The following is a 23,271-nucleotide window of genomic DNA, read 5'->3' as shown; positions in this document are numbered from 1 at the left end:
AAGAAGTAAAACTGTCCTTATTCGCAGATGACATGATATTATACATACAAAACCCCAAAGACACCATTAAAAAATGACTAGACTTAAATGAATTTGGCAATGTAGCAGGATACAAAATTAACACCCAGAAATCTATGGCTTTTTTATATACCAACTAGAGGCTTGGTGCATGAAATTCATGCCCGGGGTGGGGAGTCCCTCAGCCCGGCCTGCACCTTCTCTCACCATCCCTCAGGGGATGCCTACCTGCTGAAAGTTGGAAATCCCTCTCGCAATACCGAACCCCTTGCTCCTTACTGCCCACCTCTACGGTCACACAACTGTCACACGCCAGGCAGTCACACAGAAACACCTTGGCATCGGCCAACTTATGGAATTCTCCCTTCTCCCCGTTCTTCTGAGCCAGACTCCGGACAGACGTTGACTGTGGCATTCTCTTGGTCATCATTTTGTTTTGTTTTTTTCCAAAAATGTTACAAAGTTTATATGAATATAACATACAAAGATGCAGCCTCCTTTGTAGGAACAGGGAAGGAAGGGGTGGTTAAGTAAGGCACACGGAGCTGCACAAAGCACCAGCTGTGGGAGGGCCAAGGGGGAGAGGAGGTTGGCACTGGGGCTGAGGCCCTAGAGCTGTTGCTGAGGAGAAGGGATCTCCTCTGAGTGCCACAATCTGAGGCTGAACTAATTGGTCAAGCTGAGGCAGAGGTGGGTGGCCATATAAGCCATCTTTGGTGCTATTTACCCTTTCCCACCCCAGCTCTGTTGTAAAACCCCAGAGCCCTGGACTCCAAAGGCCCCATCCAGAGCAGAGGCCCTGGAAGGGGGTGAGGGGAAGTGAGTAGGGCAAGTCTGAAAGCCAATATGCTTGTGTGCTGAGGGATGGCTGGAGACAGTGGTGAGAGGTAGCAAGGGAAGTGCTCTCATACATACCCTTCTTTGGGGGCCATAGGTGAAGGAGGCCAGGGGAGTAGGGTAGAGATGGGGTACCATGGCCCCAGCCTCTTAGGCATCCCTGTCTGTCCTCTGCAGTGTACATGGAGGAAAGGGCTGCCTCTGAGGAGGGGCCAGGCCAGGCCAGATGACCATCTTGAGTTCTGGCTGAGATGATGGTCCCCACCCTGAGATGCCATCTAACTGGTGATGGCAGAGGGCCCAGTGCCTCCTCGCTTCTTGAAGAAAATGTAGTCAGTGAGGAATGTGGCTCCCAGCAGTAAAGCCTTCACTCTCTGTCCAGATCCAACGGGAACTGCAAGGCAGTCATCTGCATCCGTGACGGCTTCTTGGAGCATGCACACCCTCCACCCCCATTGCTTGCTGATGTGGCCCACACTGTGGGACTCATCTGGAGTCTTCACCTCAAAGTTGGTGTCTGTGCCACAGTCACACATCCAGCAGGACCCCACCACTCACAGGATCATATGGTGATCGGCATCTTGAATGGAGAACTTGCAGAGGAAGGAATGCCAGGTCTGCAGCACATGGCCAATGATGGTGCCTGGTGGAGACTGTATTTCCACTCTCGGTCCCCAGAGTCCACCAGACAGATGCAAAGGGGCCTCAGCACAGACGTGCACAGCAGTTGCTCTCTTCAGCCACCTAACCCAGGGGCTGTCCAGCCATTGAGCGCAGTTCATACCAGTTACTTGTTTCCCAGCCTAGAAGGGTTTCCACTCACGCAGCTTTCTGGTGAATCAGGATCTGATTAATCGGCACCAAGAATTCAAGGCCAGAAGGTACCCCGGTCAGTGGCAAGATGTGGGCAGCAGGCCCCAGAGCACTGGGGCTGGGCGAGGGAAGAGAGCGAAGCTGGGCACAGGGGCAGGCACGTGGGCAGGCACTGGCGCCGGTCCAGGCCCAGGATGCTGCACCTGCTCCGAGTACCCAGCGGTCACAGGGTAGGGAGGAGGGGGCGAAGGGGTATAGCCTGTGGGGGTCAAGTATCCTGCCATAGGAAAGGGATACGGATTTGTGGGTTGTTGCTATACCAGAAGGTTAGTTCTAGAAGTGGAAGCAAGATCGGGGACAGCCTGACAGACACAGACAGACACAATGATGAACAGGCAAATGCAGAGAGGCTGCTGTGCCAGGCACCCGCCCAGGGTCTCTCTGGCAGCACCTTTGACTCAGGGAGCATTTGAAAGTGTCAGCAGGCAGGGCAGAGTACCTGAGACCTTGGATTCCCTCTGGGGTTTGCAGAACCACCCCCCACCCCTTGTTCTCCCATTCTCTGAGGAGGCGGCTGTTGGCAGATGGAAGGATGGATGGATCCACGATCAGACCTACTGCCCATCCTCCAGGGAGGTTTCCTGACCCCTCTGTGTTGTTCGCTCACCTGAAGCCCCTAAAATACTCCGGGTACCCAGCCTTGGAGGCTCCCATGAGCTCGTGGAGGCAGGCCCTTGGTCATCAGTTTTTATTTTTTACTACATTTCTTCTGTGTACAGTGATCACACTTTGTCTGGAGCAGGGCGGGCTTGAGTGACTTTGTGGAGCGTCTAGGGAGGGGAAGCGGCCTCAGTGCCTGAGGCCAAGTTCCAGGAGGCCAGCAGTGCTGTCAGGATCATGCCGACAGCGCTGGTCTGTTGGTGCCTGGCCTGTCTTCTTGAGATAGCACTTACAGGACTACTAAGGGAGCCAGTCCCCAGTTCTGCCCTGCCTCAGCCATCAATTGATTGGAGTCATAGGCGGGAGGAGGGACCAGGAGGTTTGCTTTTCAGCAGCTCACCAGTCACCAGTAGCCAGTCGCCAGTCACCGCTGCTGCTGATTGATCAGCTCCCGCTGCCTCAACTCCCTAGCCTGGCATTGGGTTGAGCCTTTGGTCATTTTGGACATAATGAACCCTGGGTTTTTATATATTAGGATAATGAACTCACAGAAAGAGAAACTAAAAAAAAAATACCATTTATCATTCAAACAAAAATTAAGATAACTAGGAATAAACTTAACTAAGTAAGTAAAAGACTTGTATTCAGAAAACTACAGGACATTGAAAAAAGAGATAGAGGAAGACATAAACAGATGGAAGAACATACCATGTTCATGGATTGGTAGAATCAACATCATTAAAATGTCCATACTACCCAAAGCAATCTATAGATTCAATGCAATCCCCATTAAGATACCAACAGAATATTTCACAGACCTAGAATAAACTCTCCAAAAATTCATATGGAATAAAAAAAGACCTACAATAGCTGCAGCAATCCTGAGAAAGAAGAAGAAAGTTGGAGGGATCACAATACCAGATATCAAGCTGTATTACAAACCCACTGTTCTCAAAACTCCCTGGTACTGGCACAAGAACAGACATTTAGACCAATGGAACAGAACAGAGAACCCAGAAGTCGACCCAAGCCATTATGCTCAGTTAATATTTGACAAAGGAGGCAAGAGCATACAATGGAGTCAAGATAGTCTCTTCAAAAATGGTGTTGGGAAAATTACTCAGATACATGAAAAAAAAATGAAACTAGACCACAAACTCACACCATACACTAAAATAAACTCAAAATCAATAAAGGACTTAAACACAAGACAGAAACCACAAAAATCTTAGAAGAATCCATAGGCAGCAAAATATCAGACATATGTCATAGCAATATCTTTACTGATACAGCTCCTAGGACAATGGAAACCAAGGAGAAAATAAACAAATGGGACTACATCAAAATAAAAAGCTTCTGCACAGCAAAAGAAGCCATCAACAAAACAACAAGAAAGCCCACTGCATGGGAGCACATATTTTCCAATGTTAATTCCGATAAGGGTTTAATCTCCAAAATTTACAGGGAACTCTTACAACTTAACAATCAATCAAAAAATGGGCAAAGGACCTCAATAGACACTTTTCAAAAGAGGACCTACAGAAGGCCGAGAGACTTATGAAAACATGTTCAAAGTCACTAATCATTTGAGAGATGCAAATCAAAACGATAATGAGGTATGACCTCACACCTGTCAGAATAGCTGCCATCTACAAATCAACAAACAACAAATGCTGGCAAGGATGCGGAGAAAAAGAAAGCCTCTTGCACTGCTGGTGGGAATGCAGACTGGTGCAGCCACTGTGCAAAACAGTATGGAATTTCCTCAAAAACTTAAAAATGGTCCTCCCATTTGACCCAGTAATCCCACTTCTAGGAATATATCCCAAGAAACCAGAAACACCAATCAGAAAGAGTATATGCACCCCTATGTTCATAGCAGCACAATTTACAATAGCTAAGATTTGGAAACAGCCTAAGTGCCCACCAGCAGACGAATGGATAAAAAAAAACTGTGATACATCTACACAATGGAATACTACACTACTATTAAAAAGAAAGAACTCTTACCATTCCCAACAGCACAGATGGACCTAGAGAGCATTATGCCAAGCTAAATAAATCCTCTCCTGCTTCTGGGAGGGAAAGACAAAGGGAATCATTTTTAAATACCTAGAACAGCGGTCGACAAACTGTGGTTCATGAGCCACATGCGGCTCTTTGGCCCCTTGAGTGTGGCTCTTCCACAAAATACTGACTTATTTCACTTAGCATAGTGCTCTCCAGTTCCATCCATGCTGTTGCAAATGGTAAAAGTTTCTTCTTTTTTTATAGTGGCATAGTATTCCATTGTGTAGATGTACCACAGTTTTTTAATCCACTCATCTGCTGATGGGCACTTAGGCTGTTTCCAAATCTTAGCTATGGTGAATTGTGCTGCTATGAACATAGGGGTGCATATATCCTATCTGATTGGTGTTTCTGGTTTCTTGGGATATATTCCTAGAAGTGGGATCACTGGGTCAAATGGGAGTTCCATTTTTAGTTTTTTGAGGAAACTCTGTACTATCTCCCATAGTGGCTGCACAAGTCTGCATTCCCACCAGCAGTGCAGAAGGGTTCCTTTTTCTCCACATCCTCTCCAACACTTGATGTTTGTTGATTTGTTGATGATAGCCATTCTGGCAGGTGTAAGATGATACTGCATTGTTGTTTTGATTTGCATCTCTCGTATAATTAGTGACTTTGAGCATGTTTTCATATGTCTTTTGGCCTTCTGTATGTCCACTTCTAGGAATATATCCCAAGAAACCAGAAACACCAATCAGAAAGGATATATGCACCCCTATGTTCATAGCAGCACAATTCACCATAGCTAAGATTTGGAAACAGCCTAAGTGCCCATCAGCAGATGAGTGGATTAAAAAACTGTGGTACATCTACACAATGGAATACTATGCTGCAGTAAAAAAGAAGGAACTCTTACCACTTGCAACAGCATGGATGGAACTGGAGAGCATTATGCTAAGTGAAATAAGCCAGTCAGAGAAAGATAAATACAACATGATCTCACTCATTTGTGGAATATAGAGAACTACATAGACTGATGAACAGGGACAGATCCAAAGACAGAGAAACAGCGATCAGACTATCAATCCCCAGAGGGAAAGTAGGAGAGGGTGGGGGTAAGGGGAAGAGATCAACCAAAGGATTGTATGCATGCATATAAGCCAAACCAATGGACATGGACAACAGGGGGATGAGAACATGAGTGGCGGGGCGAGGTGGAGGTGGTTGGGGGTTAATGGGGGGATGAGGACACATTTGTAATACCTTAACTAATAAAGAAATTAAAATAAAAAAGAAAAGAATGAATGAATGAAGAATAAATATATATGTGGTATAAAAAAATAGTTACATTCTTATTTATTCTCTCCTCACCCCCTTTTTGGTTTGTTTTACATTAAACTTATTTTAAAGTTACCACACATTCCTGACAAAAACCTCAGCACAGAGGAGTATGACAGTACGAAGTGTTTCTGTCCCCCAAGCTGAACCGACATCTATCAGGTGTGCTTTCAGGAGTCATCACTGTTAGAGCCTCTGGCTCTCCTTCCATACTCTCCACACACACCAGCAAACACCTGTCTCCACCTGTCACCTGAATAGCTCTCCATTATTAACGCGAGCCATAGCCTGCTATACACTCTGCTTTTCCCAATCAACCATGTATCTTAGAGGTGTTTTCATAGCTGAACATAAATATCTGCTCATTTTGAAAATAATTCCGTAGCAGTCTGATTGTGATAGACATCTTTGCTCCTATAAACCAGCAAATAGCCTTATACTTGCATTACTATCCACATGTTCAAGATGTAGCAAAATAAGTGGTTGGAGGTGGAATTGCTGATCAAAGACTGAACATTTGTCATTTTGATGGACAGTGCCAAATGTCCCTGCATAAAAGCTTATCAATGTAAACGCCCACCAATGTGTGAGAGTGCATTATCATACTTCTTGAGTTCTTCCCGTTTTATAAGTGAAAATGATGTGTCCACACACTTTTTTCTTTTGATATTATTAGAGCAGGCCTGACTGTGGTAATAAATCGGCCCAGAGTGTATGTTAACTCAAACACAGAAGTTTATATCTCACTAATGTAACAACAGGCAGGTGGTGAGCCTTAGGGAGGGACTCTCCTCTAGGGAGTGAATCGGCGACCCCGGCTCCAAGACTTCAATATGGTTCCTCTCTTTTCTTTCCTGTGAAGGTTAACACACCTCAGTTATTCCTCAAGAAGTGTGGCCAGTTGTGATCTCCTAGATCAGTGGTCGGCAAACTCATTAGTCAACAGAGCCAAATATCAACAGTACTTCTTCAAAATAGACTCGCCCCAGCCAAAAACCAACTTCTGCGCATGGGCCACGAAGTTTCAATCACACTATACGTGCATGCCCACAAGTGGCATTTTGTGGAAGAGCCACACTCAAGGGGCCAAAGAGCTGCATGTGGCTTGCGAGCCACAGTTTCCCAACCACTGTCCTAGACGACTAAGGCATGGAGGTTACTGAGATTTGCCACAGTGCCCACTGCTGTGACTGGCCTGTTACTAATAGTCTCCACTGCCCAGTAGGGAGTATCTTACCTCAGGCCACCTCCCCCCACATTTAAAGGGGGTAACCAAGCCATTGAGAGCCATCCCTAAGCTATAGCAGCCAACAACTTCCAAATAATGCCACCGTGTAATTCAACCCTTTAGGGAACTAAGCCCGAATTCCTCCCTTCCCCTGCCTTAATTAGTTAATCAGAATTCTATGATGACATAGGTGTAGGTTCAGGGAGAGGTGATGGTGCCGTGGAGGAGGGAAGAAGTGGCAGTTTAGACTTACTGTTCCTGTCCTTGACTAAGTGGTTTGGATCTGTTCCAGTCTGGTTCCAAATGCAGCACTCTAAGAGCACAGTGGATTGTGATATTATTAGAGCAGGCCAGACTGCGGTAATAAATCGGCCCAGAGTGTATGTTGACTCAAACACAGAAGTTTATGTCTCACTAATGTAACAACAGGCAGTTGGTGAGCCTTAGGGAGGGACTCTCCTCCAGGGGGTGAATCGGGGCCCAAACTCTGATTCTGAATCCTTACATGCAGTGACAAGTCACACAGTCACCTAGTGCTAAGGGCCTGCTAGGAAGAAGATGCACATCTGGGCTTTAGAACATGAGTTCATGCAAACTCACTGTCAGAGAAGTTATCCGTGGTCCCTTTTGGAGCATTTGACCCAATAGAAGTGCTAGAGAGAGTTGAGCTGTGACTTTCGCTTTAGGCCGGGATAGAGGAATTGGTAACAGACACAGCCTACAAGGTGGGCAACTAGAACACAGGAAACATATCAGGGTCAGTTCATGTTAAAATCACCTCATAGAATAGGAATGAATGGATACTTCCTTGATCATACATGTGTGTGTGTGTGTGTGTGTGTGTGTGTGTGTGTGTTTCATTGGAGTTAAAGGCTCCTATTTGGGAAGACATAACAAGCTTTCATGGTTTTATTAAAATACAATTATTCAATTTTTAAACCATATGATATATTTTTCTGACTATCTACACTAGTAAAAGAGAAACATGGTAATTAGCGTACGACCGCTACCCTTCCCATTGGCTAATCAGCATATCCTTATGCAAATTAACTGTGAGCCAAGATGGCGGCCGGCAGCCAGACAGCTGGAAGCGAACATGAGGCTTGCTTGCTCCAGTGACTGCAGACTCCAACGTTCCCCGCCTGACTTGCCAGCCTCTGAGCTGCAACTCTAAGAAACATTGTAACAAATATAGGACCTAAACAAAACCCCAGAAACCAGCTTTCAGCCGGCCGGGATCTCAGAGCTGGAGTTATACATTGTTTCAATTATAGAACGCAAACAAACCAGATACCTGCTTTCAGCAGCAGAAGCCTCAGAGCTAGAGCCAGAGCTAAAGCTGGCCCAGAATAAAAAAGAAAAAAAGAAAAAAAAGAGCGGTTGGGAGCTTCAGTCAACTGCCAGCCTGAAAGCAGCCCTCAGCACCTCACCCAGACTGGCCAGGCACCCCAGTGGGGACCCCCACCCTGAAGGGTGTGTGACCAACTGCAAACAGCCATCATCACCTCATCCAGGCTTGCCAGGCATCCCAGTGGGGACCCCCACCCTGATCCAGGACACCCTTCAGGGCAAACCAGCCAGCCTCCAGGCTTCTATCCTATATAGTAAAAGGGTAATATGCCTCCCAGCACCGGGATCAGTGGAGCCGCAAGGCCTCCTGGCACCAGATCAGCATGACAGGGGGCAGCGCCCAAACCCCCTGATCACCCTGCGGCTCTGTGTGTGACAGGGTGCGGCGTCCCAACCCCCCCACATACACCAGGCCCTGCTCTGTGTGTGACAGGGTAGAGCCATAACCTCCCCATTGGCCCTGCCCTGAGTGTGAGAGTGGCGGTGCCCCAACCCCCTGATCCGCCCTGCTGTGTGTGTGACAGGAGGCGGTGCCCTAACTCCCCTATTGGCCCTACTCTGTGAGTGACGGGGGGAGCTCCTCAACCCCCTGATCGGCCCTGCTCTGTGCGTGACAGGAGGGAGCTCCCCAACCCCCTCATGGGCCCTGCTCTGTGCATGACAAGGGGGAGTTCCCCAACCCCCTGATTGGCCCTGCTCTGTGCGTGACAGGGTACGGAGCCCCAACCCCCCTGAAGGGCCCTGCTCTGTGCGTCACAGGGGGTGGTGCCACAACCTCCCCATCGACCCTGCCTTGAGTGTGAAAGGTGGGACTCTCCTCTAGGGAGTGAATCGGCGGTGGAGGTGGTTGGGGGTTAATGGGGGGATCAGCCCTACCCTGAACGTGACTGAGGGTGGCATCGCAACCTCCCAATCCGCCCTGCTCCGTGCATGACAGGGGGCGGTGCCCCAAATCCCCAATCAGCCCTGCTCTGAGCCCGACCATGGGCTGCACCTAGGGATTGGGCCTGCCCTCTGCCACCAGGAGCAGGCCTAAGCCAGCAGGTCGTTATCTCCCGAGGGGTCCCAGACTGTGAGAGGGCACAGGCCAGGCTGAGGGACCCCCCTTACCCCCCGAGTGCACAAATTTTTGTGCACCGGGCCTCTAGTTTTTAAATAAAGAGTAAAATGTCACTCCGAGGTATGAAGGAGGCACTAGATGGTGGCAGGGGACCACCAAAGCTCACGGGAAGGACAGTGGCCTGCTCCAGAGTGCAGGCAGGAAGGTGCTTGAAGCCTGCAGGTTTGTAGTATTAATCTCTTACCTGTTAGAACAGCTAAAAGACCAAGCTCCTTGGACTTCAGGCAAAAGCAGGCGTTAGGATCTGCTCCATTTCATGCTTCTTTGCTTCTCAAACATCCCTAACGGCTTATCAGGTTGCATCACATTTTGGAAACAAGGAAGGAACAGTCAGGGAAATAAGAGCTGGGTGGGCTGCCTGCTGCCCTCTAGGAAGGGATGCTGGCATTTCCCAGTCCAGATGTGAGAGGGAGGGAGAAGGGAAAGTGCAGTGTCGCCACCTGCTGGTGAACATCACCCAGGTAATACCCTTCGAGCTGCAAAGAGGGATCTTGAACTTCCAGTAGAAGGAATGTGCTTTAGCACCATTTTACATCAAAAGAAAGACAAAATATAACTGAAATTTTTTGAAATGTAATTTAGTTGTTTGAGAGTGTAGCAATAAGAATTTTTAATCATCCACACAGGGATTGTTAGTATCCTTGTTACTGCTTGTGGCTTCTGCTGCAATTTTCTCCTCTCCCTTGTCTCTCTTCCACCTCCCAAACCTCTCCCACACTGCCTTTCCAGCAACACCCAGCTTCTTTTTTTTTTTTTTTTTCGCTTAAAGTATTACAAAGGGTATTACATAAGTGTCCTTTTTTCCCCCCCGCCCTTGACAAGCCCCTGCCCTCCCTTACCCCCCAGTGTCTTATGTCCATTAGTTATGGTTATATGGGTGCATACAAGTCCTTCGGTTGATCTCTTAATCCCCTCTCTCCTCCCCAGCAACCCTCCCTGGCCTTCCCACTGCAGTTTGACAATCAGTTTGAGGCAGCTCTGCCTCTGTATCTATTATTGTTCAAAAGTTTGTAATAACACCCAGCTTCTTGCATTCAGTTAGCCTCCTTTATTTTCCATGTCTTTCTCAGCATCTAACATTTCAGATATAAACTCCATTCCCTGTCTTCTTTCTGTCCTTTTATGTATAACTAGAGGCCCGGTGCACAAAAATTTGTGCACTCAGGGGGGTTCCTCAGCCCAGCCTATGCCCTCTTGCAGTCTGGGACCCCTCGGAGGATGTCCACCTGCTGGCTTAGGCCCGCTCCCTGGGGGATCAGGCCCAAGCTGGCAGTCAGACATTTCTCTGGCAGCCCGGCAGCCCTCAGGGGATGTCCACTTGCCAGCAGGGAGCAGGCCTAAGCTGCAGTCGGACATCCTTAGTGCTGCTGAGGAGGTGGTAGAGGCTCCCACCACCACCGCTGTACTGGCAGCCATCAGCCTGGCTTGTGGCTGAGCAGACCTCCCCCTATGGGAGTGCACTGACCACCAAGGGGCAGCTCCTGCATTGAAAGTCTGCCCCCTGGTGGTCAGTGTGTGTCATAGTGACCAGTCATTCCCAGTCGTTCTGCTGTTAGGATCAGTTTGCATATTACCCTTTTATTATATAGGATAGGGGCCTGGTGCATGGGTGGGGGCCAGCTGGTTTGCCCTGAAGGGTGTCCCAGATCAGGGTGGGGGTCCTGTTGGGGTGCCTGGCCAGCCTGGGTGAGGGGCTGATGGCTGTTTGCAGGCTGGTCACACTCCCTTCAGGGTGGGGGTCCCCACTGGGGTGCCTAGTCAGTCTGGGTGAAGGGCTGAGGGCCGTTTTCAGGCTGGCCAACCCTCCCGGTGACAGAAGCTCCCAGCCTCTTCTTTTTTTCTTTTCTTTTTTTTATTCTGGGATTTATTTACCCTCTATAATTGAAACTTTGTAGCCTTGATAGGAGCTCAGAGCTGGCCAGGGCAGGCGGGGGGGAAGCCTCCTGCTCGCTCCAGCTCTGTGGCCATGGCCAGCTGAAAACAGGTATCTGGTGTTTATTTACCTTCTATAATTGAAACTTTGTTGCTTTGAGTGGAGCTCAGAGCCAGCCAAGGCAGGCGGGAAGCTTGGCTTCCTCCATCATTGGGGCAACCAAGCCTCCTGCTTGCTCCAGCTCTGTGGCTGCCAGCCACCATCTTGGTTGGGTTAATTTGCATATAGTCACTCTGATTGGCTGGTGGGTGTGGCTTAGGGCAGAGTGAAGGTATGGTCAATTTGCATGTTTGTCTTTTATTAGTGTAGATGAACTATTTGGGCTAGTTTTTTTTACTTCCTTTCTGGTAGCCTTAAAAGTGAGTTTTATCATTGTTTGCTTTTATTTTGTTTCTGATCTTTTTTTAAATATATTTTATTGATTTTTTCACAGAGAGGAAGGGAAAGGGATAGAGAGTTAGAAACATCAATGAAAGAGAACAATCGATCAGCTGCCTCCTGCACACTCTCTACTGGATATGTGCCCACAACCAAGGTACATGCCCTTGACTGGAATTGAACCTGGGACCCTTGAGTCCGCAGGTTGATGCCCTATCTGCTGAGCCAAACCGGTTAGGGCTTGTTTCTGATCTTATAGTCAAAAATTTCATCACTACATAGGTAACTACTTGTACATTTCCGTTATTCTCCTTGATGCCTTTAAATTGCATGAATATTATCTATCCAAAGACTAAAGTATTCCCTAAGCTCAAGAAAAACTCTTCTAGATTCATTCTACACACCTTTTCTGGGACACTTAGTATAAAGCTACTGGAGGTTGCTGCATAAAACTTCCTCAATACCTTTTCTCAGTTTCTGTGGCTCATGGCAGCTAGAACAGGGCGCTTTCCCTTGTTCTCTCTCACATCTTCTATTTTGTTGTGATGATAGGACCTTTTCCTGAGACTCCCTTCGAAAACTGCTCAATAATTCTTCATGGGCCTTAAGAGTTCTTCCTCGTCACGTTCACAATAAAAGCAGTTGAAAATGAAACCGCAGCATTGTCGCAGCTTGTCTTCTCTTCTTTCAGAATTCCCATGTACATGTTTGCCTCCTTTTGTCTGCTGACTCTATCAGTCACTGTGTCACGGTGGCAGACACATCTGGGAAAATCAATCAGGCAGAGAACACAGTCACCCAAAGGGGCCCCCAGAGATGAAAGCTGTGCTTCACCAGTCCCCTCAGGAGATTGAAGGTGCGCCTCAGCAGTCCTCTCAGATTGAATGTGGGCTTCAGCAGTCCTCTCAGGAGATTGAAGACATTCCTCATCAGCCTCTCCGATTGAAGCTGTGCCTCACAGCTTCATTTCTCAGGAAAATGATAGTGCACCTCAGCAGTCCTCTCAGATGAATGTTGGCCTCACAAGTTTTCCCAGAATATTGAACGTGTTCCTCATTAACTTCTCAGTTTGAAGGTGTGCCTGACCAGTCCTCCCAGATTTAATGTGCTCCTCACTAGTCCTCTCAGGAGGTTCAAGTATCACCCCACCAGTCCTCTCAGGATATTGAAGTTGCGCCTCACCAGTCTTCTCAGTTGTTGTCCCTCAGACTTCTCAGCATGATCAACATAGAGAAGTGATGGCCTCAAACATATTAATAGATGTGGCTTTTGTCCAATAGAGTGAATTTCAAAAAATCCACAGAAGTCACACAGTTTTTTGTTTTGTTTGTTTTGTTTTAAATATATTTTATTGATTATTAATAGATGGGAAGGAAGAAGGAGGGTCAGAAACATCGATGAGAGAGAAACATCGATTCAGCTGCCTCCTGCACACTCCCCACTGGGGATGTGCCCACAACCAAGGTACATGCCCTTGACCAGAATCGAACCTGGGACCCTTGAGTCCACAGGCTGATGCTCTATCCACTGAGCCAAACAGGTTAGGACTGTCACACAGTTTTGAAGACATACTTCTGCCTGGACTTAATTGTCGATAGTACAAATGGGGAGGCTGTGGGGCTCCCCAGTTTCCTTTGGCAGGAAGCAGATGGATAAACTGCTAAGCTCCAAACAAGTGCTACTGCAAAGAAGGATGACTCAGGAGAACCAAGAATCCAGAGAGGGAACCAAGAGATACACTTCAAGGTGACCCCTGGGTAATCTCCTGCCTTGAAAGTTAACTGGAAATGTGACCTGCTTCCAACCAATAATATGGTGAAGGTGACAGGTTGTCCTTGATGAGGTTTTGTTATGTAGAAAACGTGATAGGATAACATCCCAAGTAGAGGAACACATTAAGTTGTGAATGGATTCTGGCTCACAGAAACTGTGGGAAAATAAATGTGCGTTACTTTACTTGTGGTTTGTGGTAATCTGTTATGCATCAGAGGAAACCCAGTACAATCACTGTTACCTGTTAACCTATTTTATCTTGTCGTCAATCTCTGGACTCTTTTTTATGCCATTTTGCAATGTTCCTTGTTTCATTTTAGTTTGGATATATTGTCAATTTGTAATTTGGTCCTCACTTTTAGTATGATCCTGTCTTTTTTAAATCTTTACTGTTGAAAGTATTACTGATGTCCCCTCATTTCCTCCCACTGCCCCCCTCTACCTGGTTCCCACCCTGCCCCAGACCTTCACCACCCTATTGTCTGTGTCCATGGGCAATGCATATATACATATACATTATTTGGTTAATCTCTTCTTTCCTCCCCTCCCCCGTTCACTCTGACATTCGTCAGTCTGTTCCTTGTTTCCATGCCTCAGACTCTATGTTATTTGTCAGTTTATTTGAATAGATACATGCACCTCTCTGTTCTTGCAGCATTATTTACAACAGCCAAGACATGGAAACAACCCAAATGTCTATTGGTAGATCAATGGATAAATAAAATGTGGTAAGTACATACAATGAAATGCTATTCAATCTTTTAAAAGGAGGAAAACTGCCCTTACCAATGGTTAGAACATTGGCCTGGGCACCAAAGGGTCATGGGTTTGATTCCTGATCAAGGGCATGTACCTGGGTTGCAGGTTCAATCCTCCCGGCACATGCAGGAAGCAATCACACCAAACAATGTATCCCTCACATCTATGTTTCTTTCTTTCTCCTCCCCCCCTTCTCTCATGTGCATGTACCCTCCCCCGCCCCCCTTCCACTCTCTCTCTAAAAATCAATGGAAAAAATTCTTAGGTAAGGATTAACAAAAAACAAACAAACACATCATACTTTTTTTTAAAGACGAGGAAAACCTGCATTTGTTACCACATGGATGAACCTGGAGGATACTACGCTGAGTGAAACAAACCAGACACAGAAAGACAAGCACTGCATAGCACCACTGGTATTGGAAATCTAAAGCAGTCAAATTCATAAAAACAGAGAACAGAGTGGTAGTTTTCAGAGGCTAGAGAGAGGAGGAAATATAGAGATACTAGAGGCCCAGTGCACGAATTCATGCATGGGTGGTTGGCCGGCCTCGCCCCTGATTGGGCGGGGGGGGCATGACCAGGGGGAAGGCCAAGTGGGGGGGGTGCCGTTCTGGTTGCTTGGCTTTTATATAGGGTGTCCCAAAATTCACACAATCTTGTGTGAATTTTGGGATACCTTATATATATAGATGCCACATTTCACTGGACTAAATTAAGGTGTGTTTCTCCCTTTCCTGGTGTGCACCTGCTGTAGTAATCACGAGGCCAGATTTTGCAGTATAAATTCCACGAGGTACACTTTGCTGGCAACAATATTTGGCATTTTCAGGAAAGGACTGCCATGTTCAAGATCCATGTTTCACCTTTGGTTTGCCTTCAGCGGCAGCCACCAAGGCACAAACATCACTCAGGCCCTCCCTAGGATGCGGGTGGCACAGGCCATGCCAACTGACCCAATCCCTGTAATGGAGATCTTACTGTGACCAATGGCCTCCTCTGAAGTTAAATTCTTCGTAAGCTCACACTTGACAGTCGCCACCTTGGACACAGGGGTAACAAGCCAAGAGCCCCCCAGTAGGATACAGGCAGGCTAGCGGGACACATGTCATCCCCAGACACAGGAAATTCACTCCGTGGCACCCACTCTCTGCTGGCCCACAGGAGCGCTAATCAAGGAAAGAAGAGAAACAAAAATTAGCAATAAGAGAATGAAAGAGGGACCATTATAGATCCTACAGACATTAAAAGGATAAACAGAGGATCTTTTTAAATTTCTTTATTGATTAAGTTATTACATATGTGTCCTTATCCCCACATTACCCCCATCCCCCTCCCTCAAATGCCCTCACCCCCCTGTTGTCTACCATTTGCAACAGCATGGATGGAAAAGAGGATCTTTTAACTAACCTATGCCTACTAATTCAATAACTATACTTACATATGTAGTTTAGTTTTAAAATATTAACAAATTACTGGGTGAGATGTACCATTTTCATTTTATAGTTAAGAATGCTGGGTTAAAATAATGCCCATAAATTGTCTGAAATTATTCAATTGCTTACAATAAGAGCGAGTATTTTAAAGCTTTTGTTTTGTTCTTTTAAACTTTATTGATTTTAGAGAGAAGAAGGGAGAGGGAGAGAGAGATAGAAACATCAATGATGACAGAATCATCCTTTGGCTGCCTCCTGCATGCCCCCTACTGGGGATCGAGCCTGAAACCCCGGGCATGTGCCCTAACCGGGAATAGAACCTAAATCTCCTGCTTTATGGGTCGACGCTCAACCACTGAGCAACACTGGCTGGGCAAGATAGAGTATTTTAATTTCAGTCTTTTTTATTACAGAGTCTGCGTATTTGTCGGCAGTTCCCTCCAGCCTCTGCTGTTAGGATAGGACGTCAACAGTGGTCAATTTGTGACTCTAAAGAGGTCCTGGAATTAATAATAAAACTAATGATAAACTTAAATTTTAAAGCACATTAAAAAATACAGACTTTTACTGTATCAACATAGTAACTTGAGTGCCGTTACAGGAGGTCCCAGAAAATCCTCACTGTGGAAACAGCGATAATTAACATAACATGCAACTGAATTGCAACATTCTAAATTAAATCACATTTTCTAAAATATGCTTCAGAATACTAGCAAACTGTTGGAAATTTTCACATTATTTAACAGTGCATCTTCTTCCACTAAATTACCAAGAGAAGCATGTTTTGCCTTGTCAGACAAAAGGAGATTCTATGTTGGTCAATGTCATACTCATTCATTATTAGTCAGCTTACTGATAATTTTATATTGCTAAGTGTAAAGCTGCTATTCTGGCCTCAGAAGCAACTAAGAAGTGACTAAATGTAGAACAGATCGGTGAAACAGAGGGGCAGGCAGAAAGTCAGAGTAACAAACCTTCCCAACCTCCCCTGACCTGTGTACACGTGCACACACACACACACACACACACACACATCTACGGTCCATTGCCAGGTGGCAGGATTTGGCCTGGACTTCCCTTTATCCCACGCGACCTCTGAAACCGGGCTCTTACTGTTTGATGGTGCCCTGATCCTGTGCCTTTAAAACTCCAGCCCACTAAATGGATTAAAATGAATAAGAAGATCATTATAGGTGAAATCTAATGTCTGCAAACAAAGTGTTTGGTCTGCTGCCAGCATCTCAGGACACTTCTCCAGGATGCAGTGTAGCTTAGAACGATATGAGGAAAAAACTGTGTTCTGTGCAGAGATGGAGGCTTCGTGGTAAACGGAGTAGATTCTAACAGAACCAGAAAACACCTCCAGGTTCACGGACACATGTCAGTGGGAACATGAGACATGAGACACCAGCAGCTCCCAGTATCTCTGCCAAAATTCCAGGGCCAACCCTGCACAGGCGGAGCCACGCTCAGGACCCACATAACCCAGGTGGGTCTCCTGGGTGTGCGTCATGGCCGCAGCTTCGGCTCAGACAGGCAGCCATCGCAGGCCACAGTGCAGAGAGCAGAGGCGCCGGGAGGGGAGCAGGGCACCCTGTTAGTGCGCACTTCACGTGACTTACAGCGCTACAGGGTGTCACCAATGTTTGAAAATGCAGGCATTTAAAATTAGGGTGCTTTTGAGGAAGTGAGAGAAGAACTTGCTTAAAGGAGTACAAGGGGTGGGGGGGGTATTAATTGGCTCCCACTAGTGGAGGTCTTTTTGAGAACAGAGCTGATCCAAAATACAGGAAGTTTCCTAAATGCAGAACTTTTGTCTCTTGTGCTCCTCCTGGATCCCAATCACCTAAAACACAGTGGGTGTGTGGGTGGGGAGTGGGGCGCAGCCGGCAAGGGCAGACGTCCCAGAGGCAGTAGGAACATAACGCAAAGGACCCTGCCCAGGGACCACCCCTGAGGTGACCCAGCAGCCCTCCTCCCCCTGCACATCCACCCCGCACATTCTGTCAGAGTGAAGAGGCTTCTGTTTCTCGCCTCTCCCTCCATCTATAGAGAAAGGCTCCCTCTGCTCCCCGGGGAGCCTGTGCCCCTAGGGAACTTCCCAGATTCCTGCCAGATCTCTTCTAAAAGCGCTTCAGCTAGCAATGGAGTGTCAGCTCTGGGGATTCCTCTGGCGGCTGCGGTGACCTGTGGGCAAGGTCTGGCTCCTCCTGGTGCTTCCTTCCTCTGGCTCTCCTGTCTAGATCGTTTCTTTGCACCGTCCCCTTCCTGCTCCACTCAGAGCAGCCACTCCTGAGGAGACCTGGGAGGAGGATGGCCCCCACGGAAGCTCTGATTCTAGGGGCCCTGGCTCTGGCCTCCACGCCGAGCCCCTGTGGAAGTGGAGACATCAGGGGTGAGTGCTCGGTGAGGGTGTGGATTTAGGAAGAATTGTAAGAACCGGGAATGCCTTTGTTTAGACTTAGCGGTTGTGAAACCCAGTACCCTCCCATCGGAATTCTTATGCTTATTTTCCCTCCCAGAAACCAAACCCCAGCCCAAACCTATGGTCAGTTGTAGACTGAGCTAGATGTCATGCTGTCCCGGTGACTGCAGTGGTCACCGAGCCCTGTTCTCTTTCCAATGTCACAACCAACCAACACCGCCTGGACGTTGTTGTGGCCTTAGCTCTGGTCGCTCCTCACAGCAGGTATATTTCTCCAACGTACTGCTTTTTTAACAGCAGTTTGGGAGCCTGCTACTTCCAACCCACTCAAAACTCTTTCAAAGCTATTAGTTATTGCATTTTAGCTGTCCAGTTCCTTACAATGACCATCCCCATAAATGTTTTGTGCCACATGTAAAGTAGCAAGTCATTCATTTTCTTTTTTCAACATAATTTATACTCTGGGTTTGGGCTCAGAAAATGAGGAGGATAAACTTTATTGAAGATAATTGCAATTGGAAAAATAAAACGAATTAATTGGATGACATTAAGCAAGTCAATTCATTACGTTGATCTCCAGATTCCTCATATGTAAAATTAATTGATTGACTCATTGTTCTAAAGAACATGTGATCGAATAAAATAAGTACACAGATGTGTATTTTAAAAACAGAGACCTATGCCCTGACTGGTTTGGCTCAGTGGATAGAGCGTTGGCCTGTGGACCGAAGGGTCCCAGGTTCTATTCCAGTCAAGGGCATGTACCTTGGTTGCAGGCACATCCCCAGTAGGGGGCGTGCAGGAAGCAGCTGATCGATGTTTCTCTCTCATCGATGTTTCTAACTCTCTATCCTTCTCCCTTCCTCTCTGTAAAAAACCAATAAAGTATATTTTTTAAAAAAAACAGAGACCTATATAAGTGCCGGGATACAGCACGATTATTCTGAGTGTCACTTCCCGTATGTGTTCCACAAAGCTGGGATGATGCATGATGGAAAACCCAGGGACTTCAAGTAGGTTAGTCTCAGCGTATCAACCCAAACCAGCAGCCCTGTCACCTAAGCCAGTAAAGCTCTAGAAAGAGGTAAAAACAGATCCATTACCTGGCTCGTTCGCCCCCCTGCTCTCCATCTACTTTTGACACACCTTCCTGGTCTAGGGCTCGTTTCTCTACCTTTCAGTCTCCAAGCCAGAACTTTGCCTGCTTTGTCATGGCAATGACAACAGTTACTGAGACCTACAGCAAAACAGAGGGAAATGAAGAGATATAGAATACAGTGGAATCTCCAAAACATTTTGCAAATGAGATTCATTACTTCAACAGACACTGAGCACTCCTCTGGTGCTTAGCATAAACCAAGGTTCTTACCCATAAAGAACTCAGATGATTTAAAAATATATTCAATCAGTGAATAAACTCCATGGTGTGTTAGAATAAGATGAATGCTTTGAACGGGTAAGACAGTATGGGGATTAAGTGATTAGAGATAAGCTTAAGAATTAAATGTACTTATTTATTTTTATTTAGCAAATATGACTGAATTCTTACTATGTACCATGACTCTATCAGGAACAAGTCATAGCATCCCAATGCCTCCTGGAGTACACGTTATCATGGGAAGACAATATATGTGCCTGAAAGTTGTTAGGAGGTCATGTTAAGAGCTTACATCTCGATACCCTAAGCTACATAACTCAGAAACAGGGACTGATAGCAGACCATGCCAATGCAACCTACACTATGGAACAGAGTTCCTTGTGCTTTTGTATAATAAAGCTTTTCTCCTCCCTCCATATTCCACCTTCCCATTCATATCTCCTTGCTCCTGAATGGCCACTCACCAGCCGACCACGTGGGCACTTATGGCACAAATGTTTACCAGACGTATGGCGCCTCTGGCCAGTTCACATATGAATTTGACGGAGATGAGCTGTTCTACGTGGACCTGAAAACAAGGGAAACTGTGTGGCGGCTGCCTGAGTTTAGCAATTTCACCAAGTTTGAAACTCAGAACGCCCTGCAAAACATTGTTGTGGCAAAAAGAAATTTGGACACCTTGATAAAAGATTCCAACTTCACACCTGCCACCAATGGTGAGTGTCCCAGTTCTGTCTCTCTTCTCACATCCCAGGTCTCACCTCCTTTTCCCTGGAAGAGCTGCTCTTCCCAGCATACTATAAATTCTTCCCCTTTCTATTCATTTCCTACCAGATACCCTGTCCCCATCATATCCATTTACTCTTTAAGCATCCCTCCTCCTGGTTCCATAAAGTACTCCTTATAATCCAATAAGAGGGCGTTCCCAGCTTCTTAGCCTAAGAAGTGTGTGCACACACGCACACACACACACACACACAGTGTCCTGTGCATTCCCAAAGAGAGGAAAGTGTTCTGAGCTTCATAGTGATCCAAAGGAAGAGGACGGTTCAGGATGTGAGGTGAAGATGATGGCACCCCTCTGAAGTCACACAATCACATTAACCTTCCTCATTCAGAAGATGGAAAAGGCAAGGTAGAAGTTTTGGACAGTCCTGCCCATAAAAAAAGAAACAGTGAAAGAATTGATCTAATAAATAGGTGGAAAGGGGGAAGCCGTTGCTTACTGTAAAAGTTAGTCTGAAAAGACACAGGAAATACCTACTAACAGCTGGGGAGCTGGGACCGGGAGGGCCACCCAAACTAATTAGGTAACTCAGGACACGGGTGTCCCAAATTCAAACTAGTGTTTTGTCTTCATTGTAGAAATTCCTGAAGTGGCTGTGTTTCCCAAATCTCCCGTGACCTTGGGTATTCCCAACACCCTCATCTGTCTGGTGGACAACATCTTCCCTCCTGTGATCAACATCACTTGGTTATACAATGGACACCCCGTTGCCGAAGGCGTTGCTGAGACAACCTTCTACCCCAAGAGTGACCACTCTTTCCTCAAGCTCAGTTACCTCACTTTCCTTCCCTCAGCTGAGGATTTCTATGACTGCAGGGTGGCGCACTGGGGCCTGGAAGAGCCGCTCCTCAGGCACTGGGGTACGCCGCATCCCTTCATTGTCCGTACACCCTGAGTTCTGTCCCACGTCACATGGTCTTGCCTTAGAGCCCTAAACCCCCAGGGCCACAGGTTTATTTCCCGCAACTGTAAGTTTTCTAATAATTGACTATACTCTTCTCCCAAAGTCCAGATGTCTTGTGCATTTCCAAACACACACATTGGTCCCCTTATACGACACCCTGCATACAGCGCCCTTTGACCCTGTGAGCTTCTTTTTTCTCAGAGCCTGAGATTCCAGCCCCCATGTCGGAGCTGACAGAGACTGTGGTCTGTGCCCTGGGGCTGGCCGTGGGCCTCGTGGGCATCGTAGTGGGCTCCGTGCTAACCATCCGCCGGCTGCACGCAGGGGCTGCCTCCAGGAGCTGGAGGAACACATGAGTCTCAGCCTGGGAAGTGGGAAGGTAGGAATCAGGTGTACAGATCTGGGGTGATGTTTCTGCAGGTAGTGAAGCCGGTGGGGGAGGATTGGCACCCAGGATACATAAATGTGTTTGAAAATTTGTGGGAAAATTGAAGAATGGGTTGACCTTGGGACAGGAATGGAGGACCCACCAATCTCGTGCTGTTTCCTGTTTCAGGTCATCGGTCTTCATAAGAAAGAAGAGGAATGGTTCAGACTCAGTTCCCTGTCTTGGCCTTGATGTATGACCTAGACCTGCTCCCTGCTCCTTCCTCAGCCTCCTCATCTCCCCATTTGAGTGGAACTTGTGACCAATTTTTTCTTCAGAGACCACTGACCTTTATGAATTCTTCCTACTCAGTCTTCATTCATCACCTACCTTTCACAGAAAAACCTGGGCCATTCTGCCCAGCCTCCTGGTCCTTAGTGACCCTAATTCAATATCTGTACTGAAAAAAAAATTATATCTCTTTCATAGGTATCTTTGTTTAGAGTATAATTTTCTCTAAATGGATAAGTATGGGAGACCTCATGCTGGAATGTTAGCAGACATCTCAGCTCATTTAACCTCTTTCTTGGGTCATGTTAATAACACACAGTCAACGTGTCCAAATGATATTGTAACATAATAAACATGTTTTCTTCCTTTCTGTACTTCCATTTTGTTCTCTCTCTCCTTACCCATTTAGGTATCAGTGAGAATAGTGCAAACTTTCTCCCCTCAGTGTAATGTTTTTTATATCCAAAAAATACCAAAAAATGAGGAAGGTACAATATTTAGGTTTTTTATTTTAAAATAGAATTCAAAAATCTGTGGAAGAGACAAAAAAAATTGAAATAAAGTATTTTAAATACAAAATTGGATTTTGAGAATAAAAGTGAAATTTTATCATAAGCATTAGATTTGTGAGAAATGCAGAATGATCTGAGAGGTTTCCTCCCCACTTTCTTCCCTAGATTAGACCAAAACTGTAGGTTGAGAAGAGAAAAAAGTCAGAAGTGAGAGCAGCAACAGGAGAGACCGCAGTGTGTGCCCAGGAAGTCCCCACACTCTGCTCTTACTTGGGCGAATATCAGTGAGAAAGGAGAGATGGAGGGCATTGGCTGGCTAACGGGCCTCACCTCCCTGTAGGCACCTCCCTTTGGCAATAGCATAAATACAATTTAAACTCACTTCATGCTCAAGCTCGTGGATTATGTTTATTGATAACATTTTAATTTGGGGTTGTTGTAGGTTAACTGAGATTTTAGTAATATATTAATGCCACAATATTTCCAATTTACATACTAGTAGAATGTAATCCTTCAGTAACCACAAAATAGGCTGTTGAGAGGACCCACGAGTTAATGCATGTAAAACACTTAGGCTAATATGTGCCACACAGTAAGCCCCAAATACATTTGAACTAGGAGTGTGATTTATATGATCTGGTCTTGAAACGCTACTCTCCATGCCCAAACTTTGGGAACCAAGTTTAGTCCATGTTGATCATTCTTTTTGCTTAAATTATTAGTTTTCTACATCTTACACAGTTCCAGATATTAGGCATTCTTACCTTTCTTGCTTTCTTACTTATTTTATTATGGTAAACTAGAGGCCTAGTGCACAAAATTCGTGCACGGGTAGGGTCCCTAGGCCTGGCCGGGGCCTTCGCTGCCGGCTGGGGCCTCCTTTCCCCAGCTGCTGGCTGGTGCCTTTCTTCATTCCATGCCCCCAACTGGTGGTTAGTGCACATCATAGCAAGC

At 46.4% G+C, this 23,271-nt stretch overlaps 2 protein-coding genes and 1 pseudogene across 2 annotated transcripts in view; 1 reads left to right on the top strand and 2 right to left on the bottom strand.

Annotated features, from left to right (window-relative positions):
* LOC139012640 (SLA class II histocompatibility antigen, DQ haplotype C beta chain-like) overlaps positions 1-23,271 on the bottom strand; it is a 149,532-nt gene that overhangs the window by 94,756 nt on the left and 31,505 nt on the right. The gene's annotated exons all lie outside the window — the stretch shown is intronic.
* On the bottom strand, positions 1,134-1,952 carry LOC139013274 (phospholipid scramblase 3-like; annotated as a pseudogene).
* Positions 17,967-21,503, top strand: LOC139013273 (HLA class II histocompatibility antigen, DQ alpha 2 chain-like). Its single transcript, XM_070419451.1, has 4 exons — positions 17,967-18,048; positions 19,924-20,172; positions 20,822-21,103; positions 21,349-21,503. The coding sequence occupies exons 1-4, from the start codon at positions 17,967-17,969 to the stop codon at positions 21,501-21,503; spliced, it is 768 nt and encodes a 255-aa protein (XP_070275552.1).

The sequence above is a fragment of the Myotis yumanensis genome, unplaced genomic scaffold (assembly GCF_028538775.1).
Source record: "Myotis yumanensis isolate MYYU_CA2020_CCGP unplaced genomic scaffold, mMyoYum1.0.hap1 SCAF_6, whole genome shotgun sequence".
In the NCBI taxonomy this organism is placed as follows: Eukaryota; Metazoa; Chordata; class Mammalia; order Chiroptera; family Vespertilionidae; genus Myotis; species Myotis yumanensis.
Note: the sequence above shows the minus strand (reverse complement) of the source record. Positions and strands in the feature narration are given on the sequence as shown.

What these genes read in the sequence shown, in the direction of transcription:
- LOC139013273 (XM_070419451.1), top strand. Translation starts at nt 17,967, where the DNA reads ATGGCCCCCACGGAAGCTCTGATTCTAGGGGCCCTGGCTCTGGCCTCC. An exon ending in CTTCACACCTGCCACCAATG is followed by an intron (nt 20,173 to 20,821) that starts GTGAGTGTCCCA and finishes TCTTCATTGTAG; the next exon opens with AAATTCCTGAAGTGGCTGTG. An exon ending in GCCGCTCCTCAGGCACTGGG is followed by an intron (nt 21,104 to 21,348) that starts GTACGCCGCATC and finishes CTTTTTTCTCAG; the next exon opens with AGCCTGAGATTCCAGCCCCC.